The following is a 27,397-nucleotide window of genomic DNA, read 5'->3' as shown; positions in this document are numbered from 1 at the left end:
ATTGACTGATTTGATATTCTGCAAGCTTCTCCCTTATCATTCAAGTGGGTGTTTGAATTTTTAAAAGCTCCTGTGCAAAAAAAAAAGAAAAAAATTCCTTTTTTAGGATTTCCTTTGAATAATGTATGACCTGGGGTCTACGTTTCAACGACATCTTCAATTTATTTAAGATTGGCAATTTGACAGGGCCTGGGACGTAGCTCAGTTGTAGAGTTAATGCTTTGCATGTTTGTGGGTCCTAGGTTCAAACACACACACACACGCGCGCGCGCGATTTGAGATGGGTGGTGGGGGCGGGGGCCAGAGACATAGTACAGCGGGTAAAGAACTGATCTTGCACGCGGGTTGACCCCTGAGCACTCCCAGGAGTGATCCCTGAGCGCAGAGGCAGAAGAGCATAGAGCGTAGAGCATCGCTGGGTGTGGCCCAAAGCTAAACAGAAAGTACCCTCAAAGGGCGGCTAGGACAAAGTCCTCTGGTCCATCTAAAACGGAGCACGGTTAAAAAAAAAAAAAAGTAAAAAAAAAAGTGTAAAAAAAAAAATAAAACGGCGCAGGCGGGGAGCCGGCGGTCCCCAGCGCGCGCAGCACCACATCCCGCCCGCACAGTCCCAGGTAGCTCGCACCTCCGGGCTGGGGGAGTTTGGAGAGGGCGGGGGACCGTGAAGAGGGCGGCGCAGGCGCAGGGCCGGCCGGGGGCGGTGCAAGCGCAGGCGCAGGGCGGGCCGGGGGCGGCGCAGGCGCAGGGCAGTCGGTGGCGGCGCAGGCGCAGAGCAGTCGGTGGCGGCGCAGGCGCGGGCCGGGCTGGGCCGGGGGCGGTTCTGCGAGCTCATGTCCGGGCTGCGGGCGCTGCTGAGCTTCGGGCTGCTGGTGGGCGGCTCGCGCCTGCCGCGCGTCGGAGCTCGGGCCGGCGCCTGTCCACGCGAGGCCCCTGCGAGCTGGGCGCCGCGGCGACCGATCTCGGGGGACAGCGGGGCCTCGAGGCGCATGGCGAGCGCGGCGGTGAAGTATCTGAGGTAGGCGCGGCGCGGGGTGCGGCGCGGGTTCGGTTCGGCCCGGCCCGGCCCGGCCCCGCGTCCCACTCAGGCGCGGCTTCCCCCAGCCAGGCCGAGGCCCAGGCCGTGGACGAGGAGCTCTTCAGCGAGTACCAGTTCAGCGTGGACCAACTCATGGAGCTGGCGGGGCTGAGCTGTGCCACCGCTATCGCCAAGGTCGGTGGCCCGCCGCGCGCCGCGGGGCTTCCCGGGCGGGGGGCGCTGCTGCCGCCCGCCGCCCCCCGAACCCGCGTGACTCTTCCCGCAGGCCTACCCTCCCAAGGCCATGGCCAGGAGCTCCCCCACCGTCCTGGTCATCTGCGGCCCCGGGAATAATGGAGGCGATGGGCTGGTGTGCGCGCGACACCTCAGGCTCTTCGTGAGTCTCGGCAGGGCCGTGGGGTGGGGGCCGGGCCGGGTGCCCGCGACCCCGGGTACGTGAACCCCTCACACCTCCCGCAGGGCTACCAGCCAGCCATCTATTACCCTAAGAGGCCCAGCAAGCCCCTCTTCGCCTCGCTGGTGACCCAGTGCCAGAAGATGAACATCCCGTTCCTGGAGGAGATGCCTGCAGAGGTAGGACCCGACTCCCCCACCCCAGCAGCCCAGCCCCGCGCTTCTGCAGGACCCCCAGCTGAGTGCGTGTCACTCCGGAGTGCCAATTCCTACGTGGACAGAATTGTGCCCTCCACACACAGGTGGGGGCAGCCACAAGACTAAACCCTTGCAGCTTGCACCTGTTTCCCGAGAAAGACATGATGGAGGAAGTACTGCACATACAGCTGAGGTGCATTTGTGTCTGATCTTGGATCAGGTTTTTACTATGGCCAGAGATTTTTTGTACCCCCCCCCCCCATTTACTAAATAGATCCTATGTTTAAAAACTAGGGTGTGGGCCAAAGAGCTTGGACAGAAGTTCTGGTGCTTGCCTTGCATGAATAGGAGCTGGGTTCAATCCCCTGCACCCCACCTGGTCCCCAAGCCCTGCCAGGAGTGATCCCTGAGCACAGTTGGGTGTAGTCCCCAAACAAAAAACAAACAAAACAGCATTGTAAGGTAAGGCTTAAAGTCGGCTGAGTAGAACCCCTTTCACTTCCCAACCCACCTCCATTCTGCTATGTTTCTCTGCCCCAAGTAGGCAGTACACAGCACTCTCGGCTGAAAAGATGGCCTCACCCCAAACGTATCAGCACTCATGGATTTAGGGAGGTTGGAAGCTTAGGACTTTCTGGATTTTTTTTTTTTTTTTTACAACTTGGCTATGTTCAGGGATCACTGCTGGCAGGGCTCAGGGAACCATTTGTTGCTGAGGATCAAACCCAGGTCTGGTCTGCTGCACGTAAGGCAAGCACCCTGCCTGCTTTCCTGTCCCTCAGGTTTCTGCTAGGCTTTTAAAAAAATAAAACATTAGGGGGCTGGAGCAATAGCACAGCGGGTAGGGCGTTTGCCTTGCACGCGACCGACCCGGGTTTGATTCCCAGCATCCCATATGGTCCCCTGAGCACTGCCAGGGATAATTCCTAAGTGCAGAGCCAGGTGTGACCCAAAAAGCAAAAAAAAAAAAAAAAACAAAAAAAAAAAAAAACCATTTTATAGGTGAAGAGCCTGAGCACTGAGAGTGGAACCAAGCATAGTCGAGGCAGAAGCAGGACCCCCCCTCTCGCTATCCCAGGTGGTAGCTGCCCCATTGGTTAGCAGGCCACACTTCACGGGCTGTTTGTTTCAGCTCACCTGTGCCAGTGACGAAATGGGCCGTTCGCTCTGAGCCTCTGCATCTCATCAGAGCAGACTGCAGTCATCTCTATATACTCTGAGTGGTCTCTCCTGTTGGAGTTCTGGGTGTCAGCACTTGTACTGACACCTCTTCTTTTTCTTGTCACACTGCAGCCCACGCTGATCGATGAACTCTACGACCTGGTGGTGGATGCCATCTTTGGCTTCAGCTTCAAGAGGGACGTTCGGGAGCCGTTCCGCAGCATCCTGAATGTCCTGGATGGACTCACTGTGCCCATTGCCAGCATCGACATTCCCTCAGGTGCTGGGCCAGAGGGGGCTGGAGGACAGATCCTGCACATATTTAGGCTTCCAGTTTGGGTTGGTTTTTTGTCCCCCCTCCCCCCGCTGGTTTATGGGTCAGACCCAGCATGGCTTGGGATCTTACGTGGTACCAGGTTCTGGGATAGAACCCAGAGTCCTCCCCCTCCCCCTCCCCTTTTATTAAGTTTAAGCTTTGGGGCCACATCTGGCAGTACTCGGGTTACTCCTGGCTCTGCATTCAGGAATTGCTCCTGGCAGTGCTCAGAGGACCATATGGGATGCTGAGAATTGGATCCAGGTCAGCAGTTTGCAAGCAAGCACCCTACCTGTTATACTATCTCTGTAGCTCATGGTTCCAGTTCTTTTTGGTTTTGGGTCATACCTGGTGATGCTCAGGGATTACTCCTGGTGGTGCATGGGTAGGCCAGTGGGCCATATGGGATGCCAGGTATCAAACCTGGGTCAGCCACATGCAAATGCTCTACCCGCTGTGCTGTCACTACTGCCCTCTTTTTGTTTTGGGGCCACAGTCTGCAATGCACAGGAGTTATTTCTGGCTCTGCACTCAGAAATTGCTACTGGTGGTGCTCAGGGGACCATATGGGATGCCAGGGACTAAACCTGGGTCACCTGCTTGCAAGGCAATGGCCCTTCCTGCTATGCCATCTCTGTGGTTCCCAGAGTTCCAGTTCTCATCCCAGACTCAGACCAGCTCTGAAGGGCAGAACATGGTTTATGGTTGGGGAGACAGTTCTTAAGTTCCTTCACAATGGCTTATGCACTAGAACAGGACTCTAGGGATGTAGGTTCTGTGGGTAGGATACAGGGGCTTCATTCTTCCTTTAGGACTAGGGGGAGCCAGGTGGACACAGGGAGACCCTCTGTTCTCACTGGCCCTCCCTAAATGCCACCCTTTTTCTAGGATGGGATGTGGAGAAGGGAAACTCTGCAGGGATCCAGCCAGACTTGCTCATCTCTCTGACAGCACCTAAACAGTCTGCAAGACAGTTTACCGGCCGCTACCATTATCTGGGTGGGCGCTTTGTCCCACCTGCTCTGGAAAAGAAGTACCAGCTGAACTTGCCGGCCTACCCGGACACAGAGTGTGTCTTTCGGCTCAAGTGAGGGACAGCAGACCTTCAAGTCAGGACTTAATGCCTCTATCCTGGAACTGGGCAGCTTCTGGGAGTGCTTTTGGCAATAAAGGCTGACAAGTGGTGGAAACAGAGCAGCACTGGAGACAAGGTGCTGGGGAACAGAATGAGATGAGCGGGAGGGGTTTCTAGAAAAACCTACTCTCTCTCTCTCTCTCTCTCTCTCACTCACTCACTCAAACTCATTCTTGGACAAACAGGTAGTTTCTTAGACTACAAGCTCAGAACCAAGCTGATGTTTATTAATCATTTGATAACAGTGACCTAGGTGCGGTGTTCAGAGGCTTAAATTTCTGCTTTTCTTAGTCTTCCCAATATTTTTTTTTTAATTTTTTTTCTTTTTGGGTCACACCCAGCGATGCTCAGGGGTTACTCCTGGCTTTGCACTCAGGAATTACTCCTGGCAGTGCTTGGGGGACCATATGGGATGCCGGGGATCGAACCCGGGTCAGCCGCGTGTAAGGCAAACGCCCTACCTGCTGTGCTATCGCTCCGGCCCCAGTCTTCCCAATATTTTAAGGCCAGTCCTTTGCACGTGAGTCTCCCGTTTTCAGCCACTTCCCATAGGAGCCCCTTCAGAATCTTGCTTGGCTCCTGTAAGCACCCAAGTTGGGATCTCGGCAACTGGCTGAGCCGTTTCCTTCCTAGGGAGGAAATGGGTGGGACCCTCCCCAACCTGAGTTCAGTCCTTTTTCTTGTGTTTCTTCTTTTTTGCTCTCTGGTCTGTGCACTCACATGTTCTTTGTTTGGCTGGTAGCTGCCGCCACCTTTTTATGTCTCTCTGGCTCGTGCCAGTGGGTGCTCTGAGCTCTGCATCCAGAGTCCAGCCCTCCTCCCCCTCCTCTTGCTCCTCCTCCTCCTCCTCCTCGCCTCTCAGCATTACAACATCCTCCTCCTCCTCCTCCTCCTCGGGACACTGCTGCCTTTTCTTTTTGCTCCTGTGCTTCCTGGCCCTGCAGACTGTACCTGTCTCTCCGTCCAGGTCCCTTTCCTCTGCTGGAGGGCAGCTCTTCTTGCTCCTGCGGTGTGGGTCCTTGTGAGCTTTGCTCTCTGGGCTGCAGGCAGCCCCCTCACTTGCCTCCTCAGAGTGCTGCTGCTGCTTCCGTCTTTTCCTGCGGGGCTGCTCACTCTGCTCTCTGTCCTGCACGTCCTCGGGGCATATGGTGCTTCCCTCGGACTCCTCTCTGACCCGCTCTCGGTGTTTTTTCTTCTTGCTTCTCCTGGGGCTCTGCTCAGGACAGTCTGGGAGCTCCTCCTGGGCCTGCTCTTCAGGGACTGCTGCTGCTTCCTCCTCTTTCTGCTTCCTTTTCTTTTTCTTCTTTTTGGGGGTCTTGCTCTCAGGCTGAACTGGTGGGTTCCCAGGATCCTGACCTTGGAGATGAGCCAGGAAGGCCTGTTCCTGGGCCTCTAGCCGAGCCAGCTTAGCCTTCATGGTGATCCCCAGCCTGGCAGCCCTGAAACAGAAGGAAGGGTGGGTCTGCCAGGGCGAGCAGGCCTCAAGCCGAGGCAGCAGTGCTCCTTCTCAGATTGCTTTGGAAATGGGCCGAGTGAAGGGATTGTTTGGGCTGAAGAGTCCAGGAACCACAGGCATTAAGGTAGATGAAAGGAGGCTCCCCCACCCCCCACCTCCCGCCTTCAAGCTAATTCCCACTTACTTGTGTGCTGTTCGCCCCTCACAAGCCTGGAGAAGCATCTCGTCAGTCAGACTGTTAGGGACGGGGAGATCAGGGATTAGAAATGCAGCTTCTGGGGTTCAGTGATAGTACAACGGGTAGAGCGCTTGCCTTGCATGCAGCTGACAAGGATTCTGTCCCAGCACCCTGTGTGGTCCCCCGAGCCCCATCAGGATTCATCCCTGCACACAGCCGGGTGTGGCCCAAAAACTACCCTGTAGTCTGATCTCTGCCCCCTCTGAAACATTCCCAACACTGAATTCTGTTCAGGACCCTCCATTTCTAAGAGCAGGGGACAGATTTGGGTAGCACAGTCCTCCCGTTTCGCCCGACCTGCTCCACCTGCCCCAGCGCTAACCAGAAGTCTCACATCTTTGGAAGCTTGAGCCCAGGGCTGTTATCCTCACTGCAGTGCTCCAAGTCCTGTGCTGGCTTCTCCCCACTCGAAGTCAGTGTGGCCATCTAGAAGGAAGGATTGAGGGGATGTGGACAGGGTCCACTCAGTATCCTTCCATCCCATTTCCCTCCTGGAAAATACCCCCCACCCCCGAATTCATAGCCAGAGGCTCACATTTATTAGGACCCCCCCCCCCCCCCGCAGTGGTGTTCCTTATAGACTTAGACAGGAGGGACAACCCAGCCTCCCTGCTGGCCAGTGTGGAGTGGGCAGAAGTGGTGGGGACAGAGACAGGACACTTACCTTGCACGTGGCCCCCTGAGTTTGAACTCAGGCACCTATAGGAATGACCCTGAGCACCAATGGATTTGGCTTCCCACCTCCAAAAAGGGACTGTCAGGTCATCCCAGTGAAACGAGTGTCCCATGATGCCAATAACTTCACTTCCCACCCCATACCTATGTACCCATTTTTTGTTTTGTTTGGGGGCACACCTGGTGGTGCTCAAGACTTAATCGTGGCTCTGCACTCTGGGATCACTCGTGGAGGGGCTCAAAAGACCACATGGGGTGCCAGGGCTCTAACCTGGGGCAGCCAGGTACAGGCTAAGTGCACTATCCCCCATTCTATTGCTCCAGCCCCAGAAAGCTCAATTTTAGTAGGTTAACTGACACCCTAGCATGGGCCGAGGGGTGGAATAGGTGTGCATGAATGAGGTACATCCAGCACAGTGGGGTCCTCTGAGGAAAGGATGGCCTACGACAGGCCACTGTGACTGTTGGCTATGATGCAGGAGGGGTAGCCTATTCAGACTGGGAAACAGGTTCTAGAAGTACTGAGCTCTGGGAAATGAGGTCAGCAGGCAAAGGTGAAGACAGCAGTGGGTCCCAAGAGAAAGAACAGCATGTGTGAAAACCTGAAGATAGGCTGAAATGACACCACAGAGGGCAACGACTGATCCTGACTCAAGCCCCGTCAGAAGAGACCTCTGAGCACAGAGCCAGGAGTAAGCCTGCTTGGGTTGGACCCAAAAACCAAAAAGAGCAATAGTACAGTGGGTAGGGCGTTTGCCTTACAATCAACCCAGATTTGATCCCCAGCATCCCATATGGTCCCCGAGCACTTCGAGGAATAATTTCTGAGTGCAGAGCCAGAAGTAACCCCTGAGCATCACCAGGTGTGACCCCCAAAGGCTAAAAAAAAAAACAGTAAAGAACTGGAGAGATGGTATAGCAGATAAGGTGCTTACTTTGCATGTGGCCAACCTGGGTTCATTTTCAGCACCATGTATGACGACCACCCCCCACCGCCCCGGGGTGGGGGGTTCGCCCCTCCCCCCCCGCCCCAAGCCCTGCCAGAAGTAATCCCTCAGCACTGTAGGGCATGGCTCAAAAACAGAAAAACAAAACCAAAAACAAGAGTTTGGAGTCTTCACAGAGAAATCTTCCACTGGCCCAGTGTAAGGTACAGAAACAGCAAGAGACAAGGCGAGAGAAGAAAGCAGGAATGGAGGACGACGGGCCACGGGAGCCAGCGTGACTGATCTGCACTGTGCCAGCTCCCAAGACCCCATCTGTCTCTTGGAGAGAACCCTCTAGACAGTGTTCTTGGGGAGGATGAAGTGGGAGCAGAGGGAAGGGCTGGGCTTTCTGCGTGGGGGTGGACGTGAGGGAAGAATCTGAGAGATGACACAGGGATCCCTGAGCATGTCACAGGGTCACAGCCACCAGCCGCCTCTTCAGGGGAAACCTCGAAGAGGTCTCTCAGGACTCCCTTGCTCTTTGTTCCTGCCAAGGCTCCGGCAGTCCCGAGCTCCTGTGAACAGGGAGGGCACTGGGGGCCGCTGCAGGGACCTCGGGAGCCAGGAAGGATGGACCCTCAGTACCTTGACGAACTTCTGATACAGCATGTTGGGCTTGGGATGGTTTGGGCGGGGGGTCTCCTTTGACACACGCCTTAGCTGGACTCCATCCTGTGGGGAAGTAACATTGAGGGGGCCACTCACGTGCCCCTCACTTCCCTAGGCCCCAGGGCCCAAAATTCTGGTGCTTATTAATGGAGCCCACACCTGCTTCGCCTCCACCACCAAGCTGGCCGCCGTCTTGTTGAAGAGATCGCTCCACCAGTGATCAGTGAACTCCTTGGCAGGGTCATGTCCCACCTGGCAGAAGATGACATCATAACTGAGGACCTCTTCCCCCCCATGAGAGGCCCCCTCTGCCCATCCTCCCTCAGCCTTCCAGTCTTACCCCATGAGTGTCCTGCTTCAGTGTGACCCTGAGTGCCTGGGTGATCCCATTCTCCTTCCGGCCCAGACCTTTGCCTACAGGAGATGGGGGATAAGGCTCCTGCGGCCACTCCCAGCCCTGGTGAGGCACTGCCAGCACGAGCCACTCCACACACTGGGCATGCGCTTCCCTGCCAGGCCTATTCTCACGCCTTCCCATGTAGTGCCCCAACTTCGTCCACACTGGTCTTCCTTTTCCCTCTCGCTCCCCTTCTTTGTGGTGCTGGAGATGGAGCCTGGGGCTGCAGACTGTCCTGGCCTCTCCCTGGTCATTCCCAGCAGACAGGGGCCACTCCCAGGCTGTCAGTGTATGAAGGTACTGATAGGTGAACTGAGGGGGAAACCAGGGTTCACCCATTGCTCCTGGGGTTGTAGGGCAGACAGTGACGGGGTGCCTAGTGTGTGGCATGCCCTCCCCAATGAGCTCTCTCTGGGGGGTCCCCTTCATCAGCTTTCCAGACAGCCTCCCTGTTCTTCCTCCACAACCCCTCCCCCACCTGTCCTCCCAACCAGCTCACTCACTTCTCTGCTGTCAAATTTCTCCCCTTCTGCTTTTTTCTAGAAAAATCAAATATTTTTCTGCAAATCCCTGCTTTTTTTGGGGGGAGGGTTAGGGAAATGGGGGCCACATCCAGAGTTGCTTGTGGGTCCAAGTGAGACTAGACTCGAAAGTGTAAGCCTGAGGCTTCCATTCAGCCTAGCACTGGCGAGCTTCTGGGGCCCAAGCAGTGCCAGGGTATCAAACTCAGGGCCTCACAACACCAGGCATACTCCCCACCCTGTAAGCCATCTCCCAGCCCCAGAACACTGCCCTTGAAAGCAGTTTTTCTGATGCAATATGAATGGATCACGTGGGGGTAACCATGCCTGATGGTGAAAATTGGTAGGGGTAGGTGAAGGGGGAAGGGTCCCTGTGGGCATCACCTTGCGTCCATCCATGCTTTAGCAGCTGCTCTTCAGCAAACTTCATCCCACGACTCTTGACCTCCTGGGCAGCAGTCATGGTGACAAGTATGTTGTGTCCTAGAGCCCTCCCAAGGGCAGGGGTTATCCCTCAGCCCTTTAGGAGAAAAGAAAGAAGCCCTCAAACCATCCATCAATACGGACTAGTCCTTGGCAAATTCTTTCCTGAGGTTAGAAAGGAGAGGGAAGTGTGTGGAGCCCCAGTCCTTCAGTTCCCTGACCACACAGTCGGTGTCAACCAGTCATAAAGTCCAGAACTGGTGGGATCCACAGAGTGTCTTATTCCACCAGTCCGGGTCTGATCTCCATCACCACATAGGGTCCCCGAGCCCCACCAGGAATAATCCATGAGCACAGAGACAGTCCTGAGTATCGCTGGGTTTAGCCCCAAACCAAAACCAAATAAAAAAGATTGATCTGGTTAGGTATGAAGAGTAGCAAATTCAGGATGACACATTTCTGTTCAAACTTAAATCTTAAAGGATGATTGCCTGAAAATCTGATTCCTTGAACGTGAGAACAAAAAGCAGCAGCGGGGGCTGGAGCAATAGCACAGCGGGTAGGGCATTTGCCTTGCACGCGGCCGACCCGGGTTTGATTCCCAGCATCCCATATGGTCCCCTGAGCACGCCAAGGGTAATTCCTGAGTGCAGAACCAGGAGCAACCCCTGTGCATCGCAGGGTGTGACCCAAAAAGCAAAAAAAAAAAAAAAAAGCAGCAGCGAGTGAAGCAGACCTATCATTCTTCTTGATAGCCTAACTTTGAACACTGAGGACTTTAACTCCACCTCAAAAATACCTCTTCTCAGACATTATCTCTGAAGTACACAGTCCCTGTATGTCAGTAAGGACAAATCGCTTCAGCAAGGGGCTGGAGTGATAGCACACTGTAGGGCGTTTGTCTTGCATGCGGCCAACCCGGGTTCAATTCCCAGCATCCCATATGGTCCCCCGAGCACTGCCAGGAGTAATTCCTGAGTGCATGAGCCACGAGTAACTCCTGTGCATCACCGGGTGTGACCCAAAAAAAAGGGGAAAAAAAGCTTCAGCAATTATTCTACATCAACTATAGTCAGTAGTTTCACTCACATTATCTCATTTGTTCCTCCCAACAACCCTTTGCTCTAAATCTTACCACGATCTCTCTTGTCACAGAAATTCGAAATGATAAGGCCGGGTCAAGGATGAGATTCAGTCTCCACCCGTGTGCTTAGCGTAGAGCCAGGAATTGAGGGAAATGCGTCCGGTTGTTACTTGCTGTACTGAAGGCTGCAAACACACTTTCTGGAACTGTTTTCTTTCCGATCAACCTGGATTTTCTGGAAAATAAGGGCTGGAGAAACAGACTTCTTAAGATTCTAAAGAGGCCGGCTGCTCTTGCCCTGGGCTTCCTTTCCTCTTGAGGTCCAAATTCCAGCCCTCCTGGTTAGCACCTAGGTAAAACTCTCCCCGCTTCGCTCATTCTCCTCCTGAGCCTGGATTCCCGCCGCCCCTACGCGGGGACAGGAGACCCTGACAGTGACTGCCGCCGGGTCCCATCCGCGGAAACATGTGCCAGACCCGACCCGTGCGCCGCCATGTTCCCGGAAGTGTCGTATCGGCTCTTCTAGGAAGTCAGAACCATAGAGACGATGGCTGGAACCAAAGTCTGGGCTGTCCCCGGAGAAACAGTTGCGGAGATCGGCTTGGGTTACAGTTGCTATGGAAACTCGGCTCCTGAACCGGTTCATTACCAGAAATGTTTTACTTCCAGCTGGCCCTGAGCTGCCTGGGACTTCAGGCTGAACCAGCCCTAGGGGCCGCTAAAAGCAATCTCTGATCCTCTCGGCCTTGTCCCGGAACAGAGAGGAAGGAGAACTGGCCTGTGGTTCGATCCCCAGCGCCCGAGCCCCGCCAGGCGAGAACCCTGAGCACCACTGGGTAGTAACTCCAAACAAAAGACAACGAAAAACCGGCAAAGGATAAAACTGGGTGTTTTATTCTGTGGGGTAAACGACCCCCTTGCCTCTTCTTTGCAAAGTGACTTAGTTCCCTAATAAGCCTAGTGCCTGGAATATTCCCCACCTCCCACACACACACACCAGCACCAACGCTTCAATTTTGTTTTGTTTCTCTCAACATCCTGTTCTGCAGCTTCCAGGCCCTCTTTGGGAACATGGGTGCGGCCATGCAAAACTGGCCCCCATGAGGTTCTCCTCCTCCCGGGTGAAGGGCTCCTCGCTGCCTGCGAGGGCAGGACAGATCAGGAGCCCCAGAAGCCCATTCAGTTCTACAGCTGAGCCGCTCCCTTTCTGTGGTCCAGGGCTTACACGGAAGGAGGGTGAGCTCTAGGGGGTGGCTTACTCTGCCTCCAGGATCTTGGCAGATGCCAATGGTCAGCCAGCTTTTTGCGCTGGGAGCCCCAGCCAGCTTGGCATCATTGAGAATAAGAACAAATGGTGCTGGTGCGGATGTGGGTAGAAAGGGACTCTCATTCATTGTTGGTGGGAATGCCGACTGGTCCAGCCTTTTTGAAAAACTATATGGACATTTCTTCAAAATCTAGATGACTCAGCAATGACCCAGCAATACCACTCCTGGGAATATATCCCACAGAAGCAAAAAACAAACAAAAAAACAGTAGAAATGACACCTGCACTAGTGTATTTATTGCAGCACTGTTCACAATAGTCAGAATCTGGAAAAAACACAAGTGCCTGAAAACAGATGGCTGGTTAAAGAAACTTTGGTATATCTATCTATACAGTGGAATACTATGCAGCTGTTAGATGAAATCATGAAATTTGCATATAAGTGGATGGACATGGAGAGTATCATGCTAAGTGAAATTAGAAAGAGAAGGACAGGCATAGAATAACTGCACTCATTTGTGGACTATAAAGTAGCATAATATGAGACTAACACCTAAGGACAGTAGAGATAAGGACCAGGAGGATCATGACACAGTTTGGAAGCCGATCTCATGTGCTGGGGGAAAAGGCAGTTGAGATAGAGAAGGGACCACTATGTAAATGATGGTTGGAGGGATGTGTGCTGAAAGTAGACTATGGACCAAACATGATGGCCTCTCAGTATCTGTATTGCAAACCATAATGCCCAAAGCTAGAGAGTGAGTAGGAAGTAATGTACCTGCCACAGAGGCAGGGGGTGGGATGGGGTGGGGGTGGCGGGAAGGACACTTGGGAACAATGATTGTGCACTGGTGGAGGGATGATTCCTCTATCATTGTATGACTGAAACATAATCATGAAAGTTTGTACCTGTATCTCACGGTGATCCAATTAAAAAAAAAATCTTAGCAAGCCAAATTCAACAGAACATCAACAAAATCATAAAAAAATAATTTTACTCTTATATTATGTCATAGGGGAACAGGACACATGGATCTTGGCAGAAGGGGTAAGAACACTTCTGAGGTACTTGTCAGAATGAAGAACATTCTGTGTAGAAGTCACACCCAGTCCTTTTCCCTCTAATTCTGTGGCTTTCAGCAAGTCACTTCTCAATATCCTGTTCCTAGTCTAAAACTGAGACTCCCCAGTTGGAAAGCTGCACTGTCTACCGACAGATCCACCCAGGCTTCACCCTTACCTTCCCCCCAAAGTTCCCAAAATGGCCTGGGGATCCCACTTGAAATTCTCGGCCACCAGGCAGGCTGCATCATATCCTCAGGCCCTACCGTGCCGTGGGTACCCAGGCCACTCTGGCAGTGCCAGCAGGGCTGCACCAGTGATGCTAAGGTGACCACTAAGTGGCAGGAATCAAACCCTGTTTATATGCCTGCTGGGCAAGTACCCTAACCATCGGACTATCCCCTGGTTCCATGGGTCCCAAGTATTTGTGCCTCTAAGCTAGAACTAGGTCAAGAACACAGAGCCATGAGGTAGAATGAGTTTGACCTAGTCTTGGGTGCTTAGACACTTTCTAAAAGAGCTTTCCCCCAAGGCTTCAGACCGTTCTGGGATAGGAGAAATGAATCTCGAGGAGCTTAAAGTCTTAATGGGGTCTTCTCTCAAAGTAGAAAGACTAAAAAAGAAAGAAAGAAAGAAAGACTAGTCTGAGAAGCAAGAATGCATGCCTTCAGAAGCAAACCACCTGAGGGCTGAAGTGATAGTAGAGGGGGTAAGGCGCTTACCTTTGCCTTGCACGCAGTCAACACTGGTTCAATCCCCAGCATCCCATATGGTGCTCATCTGAGCACCACCAGTTGATCCTGTAGTGCCAACAACACAGTATCCTTGGGTTCTAGCATTGAACCTATGGTCTAGCTAGCCAAGTAATACCGGAAGTGGCCCCTGAACTTCCTGAACACCACTTGAGAGAGCCCCCATTTTTTGTTTCAGTAATATTTATAAATGGGAAAATTGTGAAGAACCTATACATCCTGTAATAGGATCATGATAAGATTAGAGTGAAACCACGCAATGAACTAAGATGTAGTCTTGTCATTGCTGTGGGTCACAGCTGGCAGGGCTCAGAGCTACTCCGGCTCTGCACTCAGGGTCACTCCTGGCTGGGCTCCCGGAGCCTATGTGGTGCCAGGGATAGAACCTGAATAGACTTCGTGCAAGGCAACACCTTACCTGCTGCACTGTCTTTCCAGCCCTACAATGGTTTTCCGTTTAAATTATTTCCAGGCCAGAAAAAGCTGAGTAGGCTGAACATATGCCCAGGAGTGGCTGGCGGTTTGGAAGGCTCTGCAGGGAAGGCCATGCACTCAGTCACAAGTGCTGTTAGCAGTGCTGGGCATGATCCTGGAAGCGTTGCTGGTGGGGCACAGAGGCTCTGCTTGTGATCCCCAGGGCAGCAAGGGGTAAGACCCCAGAAATGGTATGAGCCCACCACCAGGAAGTGCTCCCCCTGGCGAGTGCCTGTGGATCATAGCAGCAGCATCACAACCAGGATTTGCTGGCGCCCCGCAGGTGGGAGTAGGTGAGATCCAAGGTACTCCCAGCAGCATTAAAAACAGAGAAGGGCAGGGGCTGGAGTGATAGCACAGCGGGTAGGGCATTTGCCTTGCATGCAGCCGACCCGGGATTGATTCCCAGCATCCCATATGGTTCCCCAAGCACCGCCAGGAGTAATTCCTGAGTGCAGAGCCAGGAGGAACCCCTGAGCATTGCTGGGTGTGACCCAAAAAGAAAATAAATAAAATAAAATAAAATAAAAATAAAAACAGAGAAGGGAAGGAGAGTTAAGGGCACCAAGGAGGCACAGCAAAGGTGGTCTCAGTTTTTCTTTTTCTTTTTTTTTTTTTTTTGGACTTTTTGGGTCACACCGGGCGATGCACAGGGGTTACTCCTGGCTCTGCACTCAGGCATTACTCCTGGGACCATATGGGATGCTGGGACTCAAACCCAGGTCGGCAGTGTGCAAGGCAAATGCCCTACCCGCTGTGCTATTGCTCCAGCCCTGGTCTCAAGTTCTGCTTGAGACCCAAGTTCTCTTGGCACTTGGGTCTACAAATTCGAAGAAAAAAACGCTGTTTGAAATTAGGGCTCCTGCTGAGCTTAACCGCCGGGGCTGGGGGCGGGGAATAAAACAAGAAAAGTCAGAGTCTGAAGGACATCTGCAGAGTTCTGAGGACTCTGCAGTGGGGTTTTCATCTCTGAAAAACCTCAACTGCAGACCTGTGGTCCTTGTTGCAACAGCGGGAGCATGAACGGGGCCGGAGCCGAGTACTCAGTGAAGCTACTGCGCCACCTGCTGGTTTCCCGACATACTGCGTGACATCATTGAAGTCATGACTCAAAACCACGAGTAAATGTGTATAAACCCCTGGAAAGTTGAGAAGGAAAGACAAAATGTTAACACTTGTTTTCCCTTTCTGGGTGTTCACACCGGAGATTCTCAGGGCTTATGAGCTCGGGGGACCATGTGGAGTGTAAGGCTCCATCCAACTGCATGCAAGGCAAGTGCCTCACCCATATACTATCACTTCACCGCCAGATTTAGGGAAATTTTCATTTAATTATTAATACAGTTGGGGCTTGAGTGATAGTATAGTTGGTAGGGTGTTTGCCTTTCACATTGCTGACTTGTATTCAATCCCTAGAGCCCAATAACTTCCCTTGAGACCTGCCAGGAGTGAATTCTGAGCATAGAGCCAGTAGTAAGCCCTGAACACTGCCAGATGTGGCCCAAAAACAAAACCTCAAAATAGTGTATAGTTATTAAATTGCCTACAATTAGGTGTATATATGTATTAGTGTAAAAAAAAGTTTTAAAAAATATTAAAGGGACAGGAGCAATGGTATAGTGGGTAAGCCTTACACGAGCAAGCCCAGGAGTAAGCCAGGAGTAAGCCCTGGGCATTGCTGGGTGTGGTGGGAAGGAAGTGAAGGGAAAGGGGAAGGGAAGGGGAGGGAAGGGGGTATGGGAAGGAAAGGGAAGGGAAAAAGAAAAAGGAAAGGAAAGGTCCAGAATGACTGTACAGGGGGTGGAGCGATAGCACAGCGGGTAGGGTGTTTGCCTTGCACGCGGCCGACCCAGGTTTAATTCCCAGCATCCCATATGGTCCCTCGAGCACTGCCAGGACTCATTCCTGAGTGCAGAGGCAGGAGGAACCCCTGAGCATCGCTGGGTGTGACAAAAAAAATTCCCCAGAATGACTGTACAATAGGTAGGGCACTTGGCTTGCATGCAGCTGACCCAGATTCAATCCTTGGCTTCTCATATGGTCTCAGGAGTAATTCCTGAGCAACGCTGGGTGTGGCCCAAAAAACAATTAAAAAGCAGGGAGAGGGAGAATGAAATCAAACACTCCTAATCCATACTTGGCATCTTTTTTTTTGGGCCACACCTGGCCGAGCTCAGGACTTAGTACTGGCTCTGAGCTCAGACATCACCGCTGGTGGGCTCAGGGGACCCTCTGTGATGCAGGAGATGGAACCCAGCTGCCCACGTGCAAGGCAAACGCTTTACCTGCTGTACAATCTCTCCAGCCCCAAGTCTTGGCATCTTAACTCGTTCCTGTTTCACAGTTTAGGGGTCCCTGAAGGAAAGCGGCATCGAGCAAACCAAGCCTGTCAGGCTGCTGATCTTTGATCTGTCCCATCCTTGCCTGTTCCATGCTACTGGCATCAACCTTTCTCAGCATCAGCCCTCTATGGATTTACAAAGCAGAGACTCCCAGAACACAGTTCAGAGGTGATCTGGGAAGGAAGGAGCCTGGAAAGGAGCAGGATCCCATGGCAGGGCCCCATGCCCTGCCTCAGCAGCCACTCGCCCCTGAACCCCGCCCCAGGCTGTTTGTTTGAATTGGGCTGAAGCTAGTCACATGCTCTGGGTCAGGGTGCCCTGGCGGGGACACAGGGAGCTGTTTGTCTTCTCTCATTTGTCCTTGTCTTTGGAACTGGATGGAGCAACAGGGAAGAGAGGAATCGGGATGTTAAAGGGTCCAGGCAGGGTGGGTTCCTAGTAGGGTGGGCCCCGGACTCTCTTGCAGCTGACTGACTTAGAGACACCCAGAGGGGCACAGAAGTGGGGCTGGATAAGCCAGGACACACAGCTGGGGGTTTGATTCAGGGCTGCTGAAGGCTCTGCTATGAAGTGTCTGGTTCTGGCCGAGGGGCTGCTCAAGCAGAAAGAACAGCAAGTGAAAGGGGTAGAAATGTAATTGGGGAGATGGGTCAAAGGGTTGGAGAAAAGGCTTTGCTACAGGACCCCTGGCTCCACATGGTCCCCATTTCCAGGAGTAATCCCCAAGCACTCCTGGGCATGACCCACCCCCCACACACACAAAGCTGGATACATTTCTTTTTTTTTTCTTTCTTTTTGGGTCATACCTGGCAATGCTCAGGGGCTACTCCTGGCTCTCATTCAGAAATCACTCCTGGAGTTGCTTGAAGGATCATATGGGATGCCAGGGATTGAATCCGGATTGGCTGTGTGCAAGGCAAACGCCCTACTCGCTGTACTTGGCTCCAGCCCCAGCTAGATACATTTCTAATGACCACTTGTGGAGTCTTTCCTCTGCAAAGAAGAAAAGAGCTCCTTCAGGGGCTGGAGCGTTAGCACAGCGGGTAGGGCGTTTGCCTTGCACGCCACCGACCCTGGTTCAATTCCCAGCACCCCATATGGTCCCCTGAGCATTGTCAGGAGTAATTCCTGAGTGCAGAGCCAGGAGTAACCCCTGTGCAATGCTGGGTGTGACCCAAAAAGCAAAAAAAAAAAAATTAATTAATTAATTAATTAAATAGAATGAGACTGGAAGAAGTTTATCCATGACTAGCACTAAAATAACCAAAAACAACAACAATCCCAAAACATTGTCAGAGCCACTTTGGGAACACAGAAACTGAGGCCTGATAAGACTCTAACTGGCGCCAGCACTGGCCCAGAGAAGCTCCAGCAGGAACAAAGGGCCGTTGACAGGACCTGAAGGTGAACACTGAAAACCCCCAGCTCTCTCCCTTGACAACACCACAGCAACAGACTCTTATCTCCATAAGGGAGCAGTTGAGCAGGAAACCTATAAATCCTACTCTGTAAAGGCAACCGGGAACTTCCCCATTCTGGGGCGCGACCCACGTCTCCCCCTGAGATGTGCCCTTCCCTCAGCAGGGCATGAAGAAGCCGCGTTCTCTCTTGAATGTCACACTTTTTCCATCCTCATAATCTCTAAATACAACTGGTTTGGGGCTGGGGAGAAGTACAGCAGGTAGGGCACTGATCTTGCACATGACCTGCCTGCGTTCAATCTCTGGTACCCCCATATGGTCCCCTGGATCCGCCAGATGTGATCCCTGAGCAAAAAGCTAGGAGTAAGCTCTGAGCACTACCAGATAAGGCCCAAACCATATCTGAACCCAAACCAGAGCTAATCAGAACCACTTTACTTCACTAGGCATCTCTGCCTGAAATTCTTTTCTGTGAGGGAAAGGCAAGAGACCTGAAAAGTCTGCATAAATTTCAGGACTTTCTTTTCCTGAAAAGAGCAAGTCCTCACTGCAGCCTGGGTTCCAGGACTCCCTCAGAGACTGGGTGCAGGGATTGCTCCCCACCTGGGCAGATCAAGGACAACCCAGGTGCACTTGCTGAATGCCCCTGGGACTGGTGAGACGAGAGGTCGGCTGTGCAGGGGCTCAGAGCAGACTCCTCAGTCCTAGATTTTTCCAGGCACATCCCTGGGGGGTGAGTGGCGGGGGAGAAAGGGGAGCGGCAAATTCCTTTCTCCAGGCTGCTGCCTCTCTGCTCCCCACATCACATAAGCCACCCACAACATAGTAAACAAACAAAAAGATTATCCATTTGTGCTGAAGGAGGAGGTGGAGGACTCGGGGAACAAATAAGATGACCTTTTCTTTGATGAGCGATCCAAAATCCTTGTCTTCAGAAACCCCTGCGTCCCGCCTCCTGCCTGACTCCCACCTCTCTCTCCTCCCTCAGTGGAGCCCAGCCGGCCCCCAACCTCACAGCATCTCTGGGAGCACTGCGTTTGGGGGGAGCTGTGGGGGACCCCATTTCAGCCTCCCCCTGACTTCCCCTTTCCCCCCCTTGGCATCTCTTTCCTAGGGGGTTGTCACTTCCTGCCCTGAGACCGCCCCCACCAGGCCCCTTTCCGGCGCCGTGTGCCAGCCGGTCCTGCATCCCACACCCCCAGCTGTTGACATTCCGCCGCCATTACCCGCAGGATAAAGAAAGGGCCCCTGTTATCCAACAATAGGGGGACAGATGAGACAATGGGAAATTGTGCTTCCGATGGGAGGAGGGAAGGAAGGATGACAGAGGCAGACAGGCAGGGTGGCTCAAGAGACGGGATCAGGTTTCTGGAAGAACATGGAGGTCCTGGCAGTGCCCACCTGGACAGCCTCTCCCCACAGGCAATGAGCAGCCGGGCGGGGGCCCCGGGAGGCAGAGGTGAGGATTCTGTTGGGGGTCGGGAGAGGCCTCTCCAGAAAAATGGGGGCAGCAAAAGCTTGAGGCTGTGGATCTGTTTGTTTGTTTGGGAGTGACAACCAGCAGTGCTCAGAGCTCACTCCTGACTGTGCTCAGGGATCACTCCTGACGGGACTCGGGAGACCCTACATGCTTCCGGGAAGCAAATCTGATTTGCTGTGTGCAAGGCCAGTGCCTTCCGCACTGTGTTATTTTCCAGTTCAAATGCAGATCTTTGGGCCTTGTTTGTCGTATGACCATACAGCCATTGTCCCATCGCCTTTATCCTCATCCGTTAATCAACCTGGTCTCTGGTGCAAGAGCATCCAGAAGAAACAAACCAGGCATCCTGCTCCCCAAGCTTTAGCAATTGTGCTTTTCTGAGGGTCCCTGCCCTACCTTCCTGGCCTGCCTCTTCCCCTGGGCCCAGGACAGTGAGTGCTGGGAATTTGGTGGCAGGTCCACGGCTGCCCTCCAGGACCGGTACGGAGAATTCTTACGTGGCATCTTCTCTGTGTGAGCTCTGAGTGGAAGTCTTCTCTCCTTTGTGGAAGGAACAACTCTGCTGATCCTTTACCTCGGTTCCAGAGCTATTTTTTCTGCTTGGCCCCCTCTGGGGCCCTAGGCCATACCTTCACCTGGATGACCTGCAGAACCTAGAGCCTGGGTTCTGCGCTCCTCCCATCTCAACCAGAGGTGCTCCTCGCAGGTAGGCGCTGGGACGGGCCACCCATCTGGAAGGGGCAGGGAGGAGCTCTGTGGGCACCAGCGCTGAAGCACAGACATGTAGGTCTGGGAATTGGAGTGGGAGGCGGCCCAGACCTCAGCAGTGGGGAATCCCTGCAGTTCGCTAACACGGGAGCTGTGAGGTTTGTTCCAGAGGGGAGAGACGGGCCTTGCCATGGTCCCTACATCCCAGCACTGCTGAGAGGGGGACACTTCCAAGAGTGAGCTATTAGGGCTATTATTTTTTTTGGAGGAAGGGGTGTATCTGGCGGTGCTCAGGGCTTACTCCTGGCTCCACACTCAGGGATCATTCCTCAAGAGGCTAGGGCAGGGGACCCCAAGGGGTGCTGGGGATTGAACCCAGGTTGGCCTCATACAACGCAAGCACCATCCACTGCTGCTCTGTCTCCCCAGCCTGACCAGGACTCACTTATCCAGGCCTCTGCCCGTCTGTGTCCCTGACACTGCTGCCCAGATGTCCTGCCCAGGACTGCTCCTCCCACACTGTCCTTGCCCCAGTCCTTTCACTAAGGGCCTAAGGGAAGGACCCTAGATCCTCAACCTGGGACCTTTTTGTGCTCACCCTCCCTTGATCCTTCCACCTGCCCTTCATGTCCAGGAAGATTTTGCTCAGTGCTTCGCTTTCTTCACCCTCTCCGTGTCCCAGCTGCCTTCTGAGGAGTCCTCTGTCTGGGCTCGTAGCTGACACATTTTTGCAGAAGCTACTGTACTCCCAGACTCTCTGCTGGGAACTGCCTCACAATTAACATCTCCTCCTCCTTCTCCTCCTCCTCCTCTTCCTCCTCCTCCTCTTCCTCCTCCTCCTTGTCCTCTTCTTCCTCATCCTCATCCTCCTTCATTTTTGGGCCACACTCAGTGGTGCTCAGGGCTTACCCCCAGCTCAGTGCTCAGGAAGAATCGAGGGACCATCTTGATCTCGAGGGACTGAATCCAGATCAGACCTGTGCAAGGCAAGTGCCCTATCCACTGTACTACCTTGCAGGTCCCGTATACTTCACTTTTTGTTCTGGCAGTACCTGGGCTCAATCCACATCTTCTGCATGTAAGTCATACCACACATCACCCGTACAATGAACTGAAAATTATGTGTCTGGTGGAGGGGCATACCTAGAAGTGTTTGGAGATCATATGGTTTAGGGCATTGAATTTGGAGCTCACACATGCGGTTAATACCCTCCAGCCCTTTGAACTACCTCCCCAGTCCCACACATTGCTCTCACTGCATGATATTTCATTCAGTTCTCGATTACTCAATGAAGTAGCTATGCTATTAATATTAAGTACATTGAAGGGGAGAGATGTGTTCAGTAACTTGTTCAAGTCATGCGATTAGAAAGGGGGGCGGTGGAGAGAGTGTAGGGGTTAGGTGCTTGCCTTGCATGCGGACAACCCAAGTGTTGCATAAGGTCCCCCAAGCACTGCCAGGAGTGATCTCCGAGCCCTGCCAGGTGTGATCCAAAACCCGAAATAAAAATAAAGGAAGTGGGAGAACCCAATTTTTCGAATAAGTAAAACCAGGTTAAGGAATTCTCTGTTCTATTCTCCCTGCCCCCACAGTGTCTGGGATCAAGTCTGGGGCTTCATACATGTAAGACATGTATTTTTTTGTTTCTTGGGTCACACCCGGCAGTATTCAGGATTGCTCCTGACTCTGTGATCAGGGATCACTCTTGGCAGTGCTCAGGGACCCTGTGGTGCTGGGTATCAGTCTCCAGGATTAAACTCAGATCAGCAGCATGCAAGGCAAGTGCCCTACTTGCTACACTAACTTCTCAGACCGTGGCATGTGTTTTTATTTGGTTGGGTTAGACGGCCATACAGAGCACTGCCATGAGTCGCCCAAAAAACCAAGACAAACCAACCAAAAGTCAAGATGACAAATTTTTCCTTCTGTTTTTGGGCTACACCTGGTGGTACTAAGGGGTTACTCCTGGTTCTGCATCCGGGAATCATTCCTGGTGGTTTGAGAGGACTGCATGGAATATGGGGGATCAAAACAGGTTCAGTCACGTGTAAGGCAAACACGTTACCCACTGTACTATTGCTCCAGTCACATTAAGGTGATATATATATGTAATATTTTTGCTCTTTGGGTCATACCCAGTGATGCACAGGGGTTACTCCTGGATTTGCACTCAGGAATTACTCCTGGTGGGGCTCAAGGGACCATATGGGATGCTGGGAATTGACCCCAGGTCAGCCGCGTGCAAGGCAAACACTCTACCTGCTGTACTATATCTCCAGTCCCCTAAGGTGATATTAAAATAAATAAATAAATAAATAAGAGGAAAATTGGACCAGGGAGATGGCTTTGCATATGGAGGCCCTGGGTTCAATCCTGGCACTGCACTGCTCTCCACACCATGAACTGATAGGTATAGATCCCTGCCCCTCCCCCAAACAAAAAGAGGGAAATCATCTACTGAATTGACAATTGTGTTTGAAATCCTTTTAGTTTTGCTTTTTGGGGTACCGTACTCAGCTGTGTTCAGAGCTTACTCCTGTCTCTGTGCTAAGGGATCACTCATGGCAGAGCTCAGGGGACCATGTGTGGTAAGGAGAGTGAAAAGTGGGTTGGCTGCATGCAAGGTAAGCACCTTCCCTGATGTTCTATCTCTCTGACTCTTGACACTTTTTGTCACTAGGCTTTAACATTTTTTTCCCTCTGCAATAATTGAAAACCTCATCAGTGCAATACATAGGTATATTCATTACTTTAAAATTTACACTTAAGTTAGCTGCTTATAAAATTACTCCTAAGGGTCTGGAGCAATAGCACAACGGGTAGGGCATTTGCCTTGCACGCAGCCGACCCGGGTTCGATTCCCATCATCCTATATGGTCCCCCAAGCACCGCCAGGAGTAATTCCTGAGTTCAAAGCCAGGAGTAACCCCTGTGCATCGCTGGGTGTGACACAAAAAGCAAAATAATAATAATAAATAAAATAAAATTACTCCTACGGAAGAACGAGTACCCAATCCTGTGTGGGAAGAGGAAAGTTTTCCCAGAGGAGGTAAGGCCTTGGGAAGGAACTGTGTCTGAGGGTCAGCGGGAGCCAGGAGCACTTGCCTTCCTGAGTGCATTGCAGAGGCACAGGGATCTCCAGCGAGGTGAGCGGATGGGCAACTGTGCCCCAGATAGCCTTGGAAGTTGCGGCTGGGACACTAGCCTTCATCCTCAGAGCCACGGAGAGCTGGAGAGACGCAGTAAGAGCCTGGTTGTGGGGGTTAGAGCAGGTCCCCCAGGGCGAGGGGACAGCAGAACAGGCCCCATGAAGACCTGCCAGCGGCGGAAGGGTGTGAGAGAGAAGTAAAGCTCCTTAGTAAAGGTCACTACACCACGACCTTCCTCTAGCCTCTACCACTGATTGGCGCCTTTCCCTCAGCTGGACAGTGGGTCTGAGGAATCCCGTACGGGAATTCAAGACGCCCACCCTCAAACACGCACCTGATGTCTTAGTCCTAAGGATTGGTCCTGTGCTTTGCAGAAAAAGCCGCCGCCTCCCCAAGATGCCTGGCGGGCTGGGCTTCCCTACACTCTGCTGCCTCCTTCTCCCTTGGGCGGCCACCACCTTCCACAGGGCGCTCGGGGAGCCAGGTAAGACGTGGGCCCAGCCCCGGGAAAGTGGGGGTGCCGCAAGGGCTGGGGCTGGAGACAGGAGCGGAGCCTTGAGGATGGAGAGCCCGTGCTGCCCCTTTGGGAGGAGGGGCACTTGGCGCGTGGCGGGCTCAGGGGGTTCCAGTCACTGTGGCCCCCTCTACTCAGCACCCAGCGCGGGCCCCCACTACCTCCTGCCCCCCATCCACGAGGTGGTTCACTCTCGTCGCGGGGCCACCGCCACGCTGCCCTGCGTCCTGGGCGCGCCGCCCCCCAGCTACAAGGTCCGCTGGAGCAAAGTGGAGCCGGGGGAGCTGCGGGAGACGCTCATCCTCATTACCAACGGGCTGCACGCGCGGGACTATGGGGCCCTGGGGGGGCGCGCCCGGCTGCGGAAGGGCCACCGGCTAGACGCTTCGCTGGTCATCGTGGGGGTACGCCTGGAGGACGAGGGCCGGTACCGCTGCGAACTCATCAACGGCCTCGACGACGAGAGCGTGGCGCTCAGCCTGCGCCTGGAGGGTGAGGCCCGCGCCCCCGCCCCTCTCCCCTCCCGCGCGCCCGGCGCGTCCCGCAGCCCCGACCCGCCCGCACTCCGCCCTCGCCGCTAGGTCGCGCCCCCTCCCGGCCCTCCTCCCGCTGCCGGCCCTCCCCAGGCTGTCCGCCCCCCAGGTGTGGTCTTCCCGTACCAGCCCAGCCGGGGCCGGTACCAGTTCAACTACTACGAGGCGAAGCAGGCGTGCGAGCAGCAGGACGCGCGCCTGGCCACCTACGCGCAGCTGTACCAGGGTGAGCAGCCGCGCCCCGCACGGTCACCCGGGCCCCCGCGGCGCCGCGCTGAGCTCCGCCTCTGACCTGTCGTTCCTCAACCTGCCTCTCCCGCCAGCCTGGACCGAGGGTCTGGACTGGTGTAACGCGGGCTGGCTGCTCGAGGGCTCCGTGCGCTACCCCGTGCTCACGGCGCGCGCTCCGTGCGGCGGCCGAGGGAGGCCCGGGATCCGCAGCTACGGTCCCCGCGACCGCAAGCGCGACCGCTACGACGCCTTCTGCTTTACCTCGGCGCTGGCAGGTGAGCTGGGCGTGCCCGGGACCCGGCCACCGACAAGGGGCGGGGCCTGGCGGGCCGCGGGCGAAGGAGACTGGCCCAGGGAGCTCGGGGGCGGGGCAGTGTGGCGGAGGGGCGGGACGAGGGCGGCGGGGAGGTGGGGCAAGTGGGGGCGGAGAGGCGGAGGGGCGAGGCCTGGCAAAGGGGCTGGGAGACTGGCGAGTGCGAGGAGGCTGGACGTCGGGCAGGATCATCTGAGGGGCTTAATGCTCTGGAGTGCACGTTTATGCTCTTCTGGGAGGCCCCACCCGTCGGTGCTCAGGATTAAGTCCTGGCTCTGCACTCAGGAATCAGTCCTGCAGTGCTCAGGGGAGCATACGGGAGCTCGAACCCAGGTCGGCTGCGTGCAAAGCAAGCGGCCTACCCGCTGCGCTGGAGTGCATGCTTTGCATGCAGGAGCCGGGGTTCCATTCGTGCACCGCGGGATTGACCCATTGAGGTCTGAGCCGGGAGCAGGCCCCTAGTATCTCTGCGTGTCCGCCCAAAAAACAGTGTAGAAAGAAATCTGGGTGGTCACTTCAAGGCCCCTCCTTCTTCGGGTTTCTCCAGTCTCCAACCGTCCTCCCCCACGTGTCCAGACCCCTGATCCTCCCACACGTCCCCCTCTGCTCCGCGCGATCGGTGACCCGCTCGCTCCCCAGGCCAGGTGTTCTTCGTGCCGGGGAGGCTGACGCTGTCGGAAGCCCATGCGGAGTGCGACCGGCACGGGGCCACGGTGGCTAAAGTCGGACACCTCTATGCTGCCTGGAAGTTCTCGAGGATGGACCAGTGTGTCGGGGGCTGGCTGGCGGACGGCAGCGTGCGCTTCCCCATCACCACGCCCAGGCCGCGCTGCGGGGGACTCCCGGACCCCGGAGTGCGCAGCTTCGGTTTCCCCAAACCCCAGCAGGCGGCCTATGGGACTTACTGCTACTCCGAGTAGGGACCACCGCACCTTCCAGCGACGGGACTCTCCCATGGCCGCGTTCCCACGAGCCTCCCCTGCAGCCGGCCGAGGAGCAGTGGCCCCGACCTGCCTTCCCGGGGAGGGCTGGAGCCGCAGATCCCGGCTGGCCGGGCTTCGGGGAAGGGAGGCTGTGGCGCTGCAGGTCACAGGATGTGAATGGGGCCTTTGGACATGTCCAGGACCCGGCTAGGTCGGGGGGCCGCTGCAGAACAGCCAGCTACTGCTTGGGGGCAGAGGGACGCCCAGGCGGCATTAACTGACCTCTGTGTACAGCAATAAAATAACTTGGAAACTGTGTGTTGAGCGAAATTAAGCTGAACTTTGAACTCAGGAAGATAACCTTAGACTGCAAGCCCAGAAAGACATGTAAGAGGGGAGGATGCTGAAGCTGAATGGTGAGCCTGCAGAAGAGAGGGGATGCTGAAGAGAGGGTCCCCAAGACCCAAAGAGAAGAGAAGGTTGGAGATCCGGGACTGCCCCGCCCGGGTCAGTATCCCGGAGTTTAAGGTGCTTTTGCGAAAGGCACCACTAGAGGGCACCATCTACTCACCTTGGAGGAATCGACTCAGAGGGCTTCAAATCCGCAGGCTGTAGGCTGATCCTTTGGGCATCACCCAAGAACAAATAGAGGGTGGAGCAATATGCCGCGGGGCGTTTCTCTTGCACGTGGCCTCTTTGGGTCGATCCCTGAGCCCACCAGGGTTGATCCCTGAGCTCAGAGCCAAGAGTAAGCCCTCAGCACTGCCAGTTGTGGCCACAAAATAAAAAATAAGTAACAGTGGAGTTCATGCCCAATTCAGTCAGCTTAATCAATGGCCGAATAAATGGCAGTATTCTTACATTAATATCTAAAAAAAGAAATAAATGAATAAATAACAAAGATTTTCTTCACTCAGGCTACATGGGCATAGTAGACAGGAGCTCTTGTGTTATTTAGGGATCTATCTGGTGGGGCCACCATCTCAAATACTATCCTTTCTCTCTTTCTCTATCTCTTTCTTCCTTCCTTACTTCCTTTCTTCCTTCCTTTCTTCCTTCCTTTTTCTTTCTTTCTCCCTTCCTTCCTTTTTCTTTCTTTTTTTTTTTTTTTTTTTGCTTTTTTTGGGTCACACCTGGCAATGCACAGGGGTTACTCCTGGCTCTGCACTCAGGAATTACTCCTGGTTGTGCTCAGGGGACCATATGGGATGCTGGGAATCAAACCTGGGTTGGCCACATGCAAGGCAAACGCCCTACCTACTGTGCTATTGCTCCAGCCCCTTGTTTTGTTTTTTTGCTTATTGGGTCACACCCGGCGATACACATGGGTTACTCCTGGCTCTGCACTCAGGAATTACTACTGGCAGTGCTCAGAGGACTATATGGGATGCTGGGAATCGAACCTGGGTGGGCCACATGCAAGGCAAATACTCTACCCGCTGTACTATCACTCCAGCTCCTCTTTTTTTCTTTCTTCCTGCTTTTGCTTGTTTTCAGGCCACATCCAGTAATGCTTAGAGCTTATTCCCAACTGCACTCCTGAATCACTCCTAGCAGGGATCAGGGGCTATATAGAGTGCCAGAGATGAAAGTCTGTTC

General features: G+C 54.0%; 3 protein-coding genes across 7 annotated transcripts in view; 2 read left to right on the top strand and 1 right to left on the bottom strand.

The window, feature by feature from the left end:
* The first annotated feature begins 762 nt into the window (after nucleotides 1-762).
* NAXE (NAD(P)HX epimerase) lies at nucleotides 763-4,298 on the top strand. The gene is made up of 6 exons (XM_004619319.2): nucleotides 763-1,015; nucleotides 1,102-1,210; nucleotides 1,302-1,412; nucleotides 1,496-1,609; nucleotides 2,921-3,068; nucleotides 3,993-4,298. The coding sequence occupies exons 1-6, from the start codon at nucleotides 831-833 to the stop codon at nucleotides 4,193-4,195; spliced, it is 870 nt and encodes a 289-aa protein (XP_004619376.2). The 5' UTR covers nucleotides 763-830; the 3' UTR covers nucleotides 4,196-4,298.
* Nucleotides 4,299-4,325: 27 nt separating this feature from the next.
* The window catches only part of LOC101539287 (G patch domain-containing protein 4), a 29,642-nt gene continuing 6,570 nt past the window's right edge, over nucleotides 4,326-27,397 (bottom strand). Inside the window, exons 2-9 of one of the 4 annotated variants that reach the window (XM_055140136.1) lie at nucleotides 10,680-10,877; nucleotides 9,506-9,641; nucleotides 8,544-8,617; nucleotides 8,363-8,455; nucleotides 8,180-8,266; nucleotides 6,268-6,359; nucleotides 5,880-5,930; nucleotides 4,349-5,678 (exon numbers count right to left, since the gene is read on the bottom strand). In XM_055140136.1, coding sequence (XP_054996111.1) covers nucleotides 4,907-5,678; nucleotides 5,880-5,930; nucleotides 6,268-6,359; nucleotides 8,180-8,266; nucleotides 8,363-8,455; nucleotides 8,544-8,617; nucleotides 9,506-9,584 — 1,248 coding nt within the window. In that variant the 5' untranslated portion in view covers nucleotides 9,585-9,641; nucleotides 10,680-10,877 and the 3' untranslated portion in view covers nucleotides 4,349-4,906. Of the gene's footprint in view, nucleotides 5,679-5,879; nucleotides 5,931-6,267; nucleotides 6,360-8,179; nucleotides 8,267-8,362; nucleotides 8,456-8,543; nucleotides 8,618-9,505; nucleotides 9,642-10,679; nucleotides 12,700-27,397 lie in introns of those variants that run through there. The other 3 variants (XM_055140138.1, XM_055140137.1, XM_055140139.1) reach the window with 3 other exon arrangements.
* Nucleotides 19,200-26,116, top strand: HAPLN2 (hyaluronan and proteoglycan link protein 2). Of its 2 annotated transcripts, XM_004619320.2 has the most exons (7): nucleotides 19,201-19,405; nucleotides 19,883-20,132; nucleotides 23,659-23,768; nucleotides 23,937-24,290; nucleotides 24,441-24,557; nucleotides 24,655-24,837; nucleotides 25,515-26,116. In XM_004619320.2, the coding sequence occupies exons 3-7, from the start codon at nucleotides 23,681-23,683 to the stop codon at nucleotides 25,793-25,795; spliced, it is 1,023 nt and encodes a 340-aa protein (XP_004619377.1). In that variant the 5' UTR covers nucleotides 19,201-19,405; nucleotides 19,883-20,132; nucleotides 23,659-23,680; the 3' UTR covers nucleotides 25,796-26,116. The 2 variants fall into 2 exon arrangements, with proteins under 2 accessions (XP_054996115.1, XP_004619377.1); XM_055140140.1 differs by having other exon boundaries at nucleotides 19,200-19,405; nucleotides 23,659-24,290.

This window comes from Sorex araneus, chromosome 5 (genome assembly GCF_027595985.1).
Source record: "Sorex araneus isolate mSorAra2 chromosome 5, mSorAra2.pri, whole genome shotgun sequence".
Lineage (NCBI taxonomy): Eukaryota > Metazoa > Chordata > Mammalia > Eulipotyphla > Soricidae > Sorex > Sorex araneus.
This window is presented reverse-complemented; position numbering and strand designations above follow the sequence as displayed.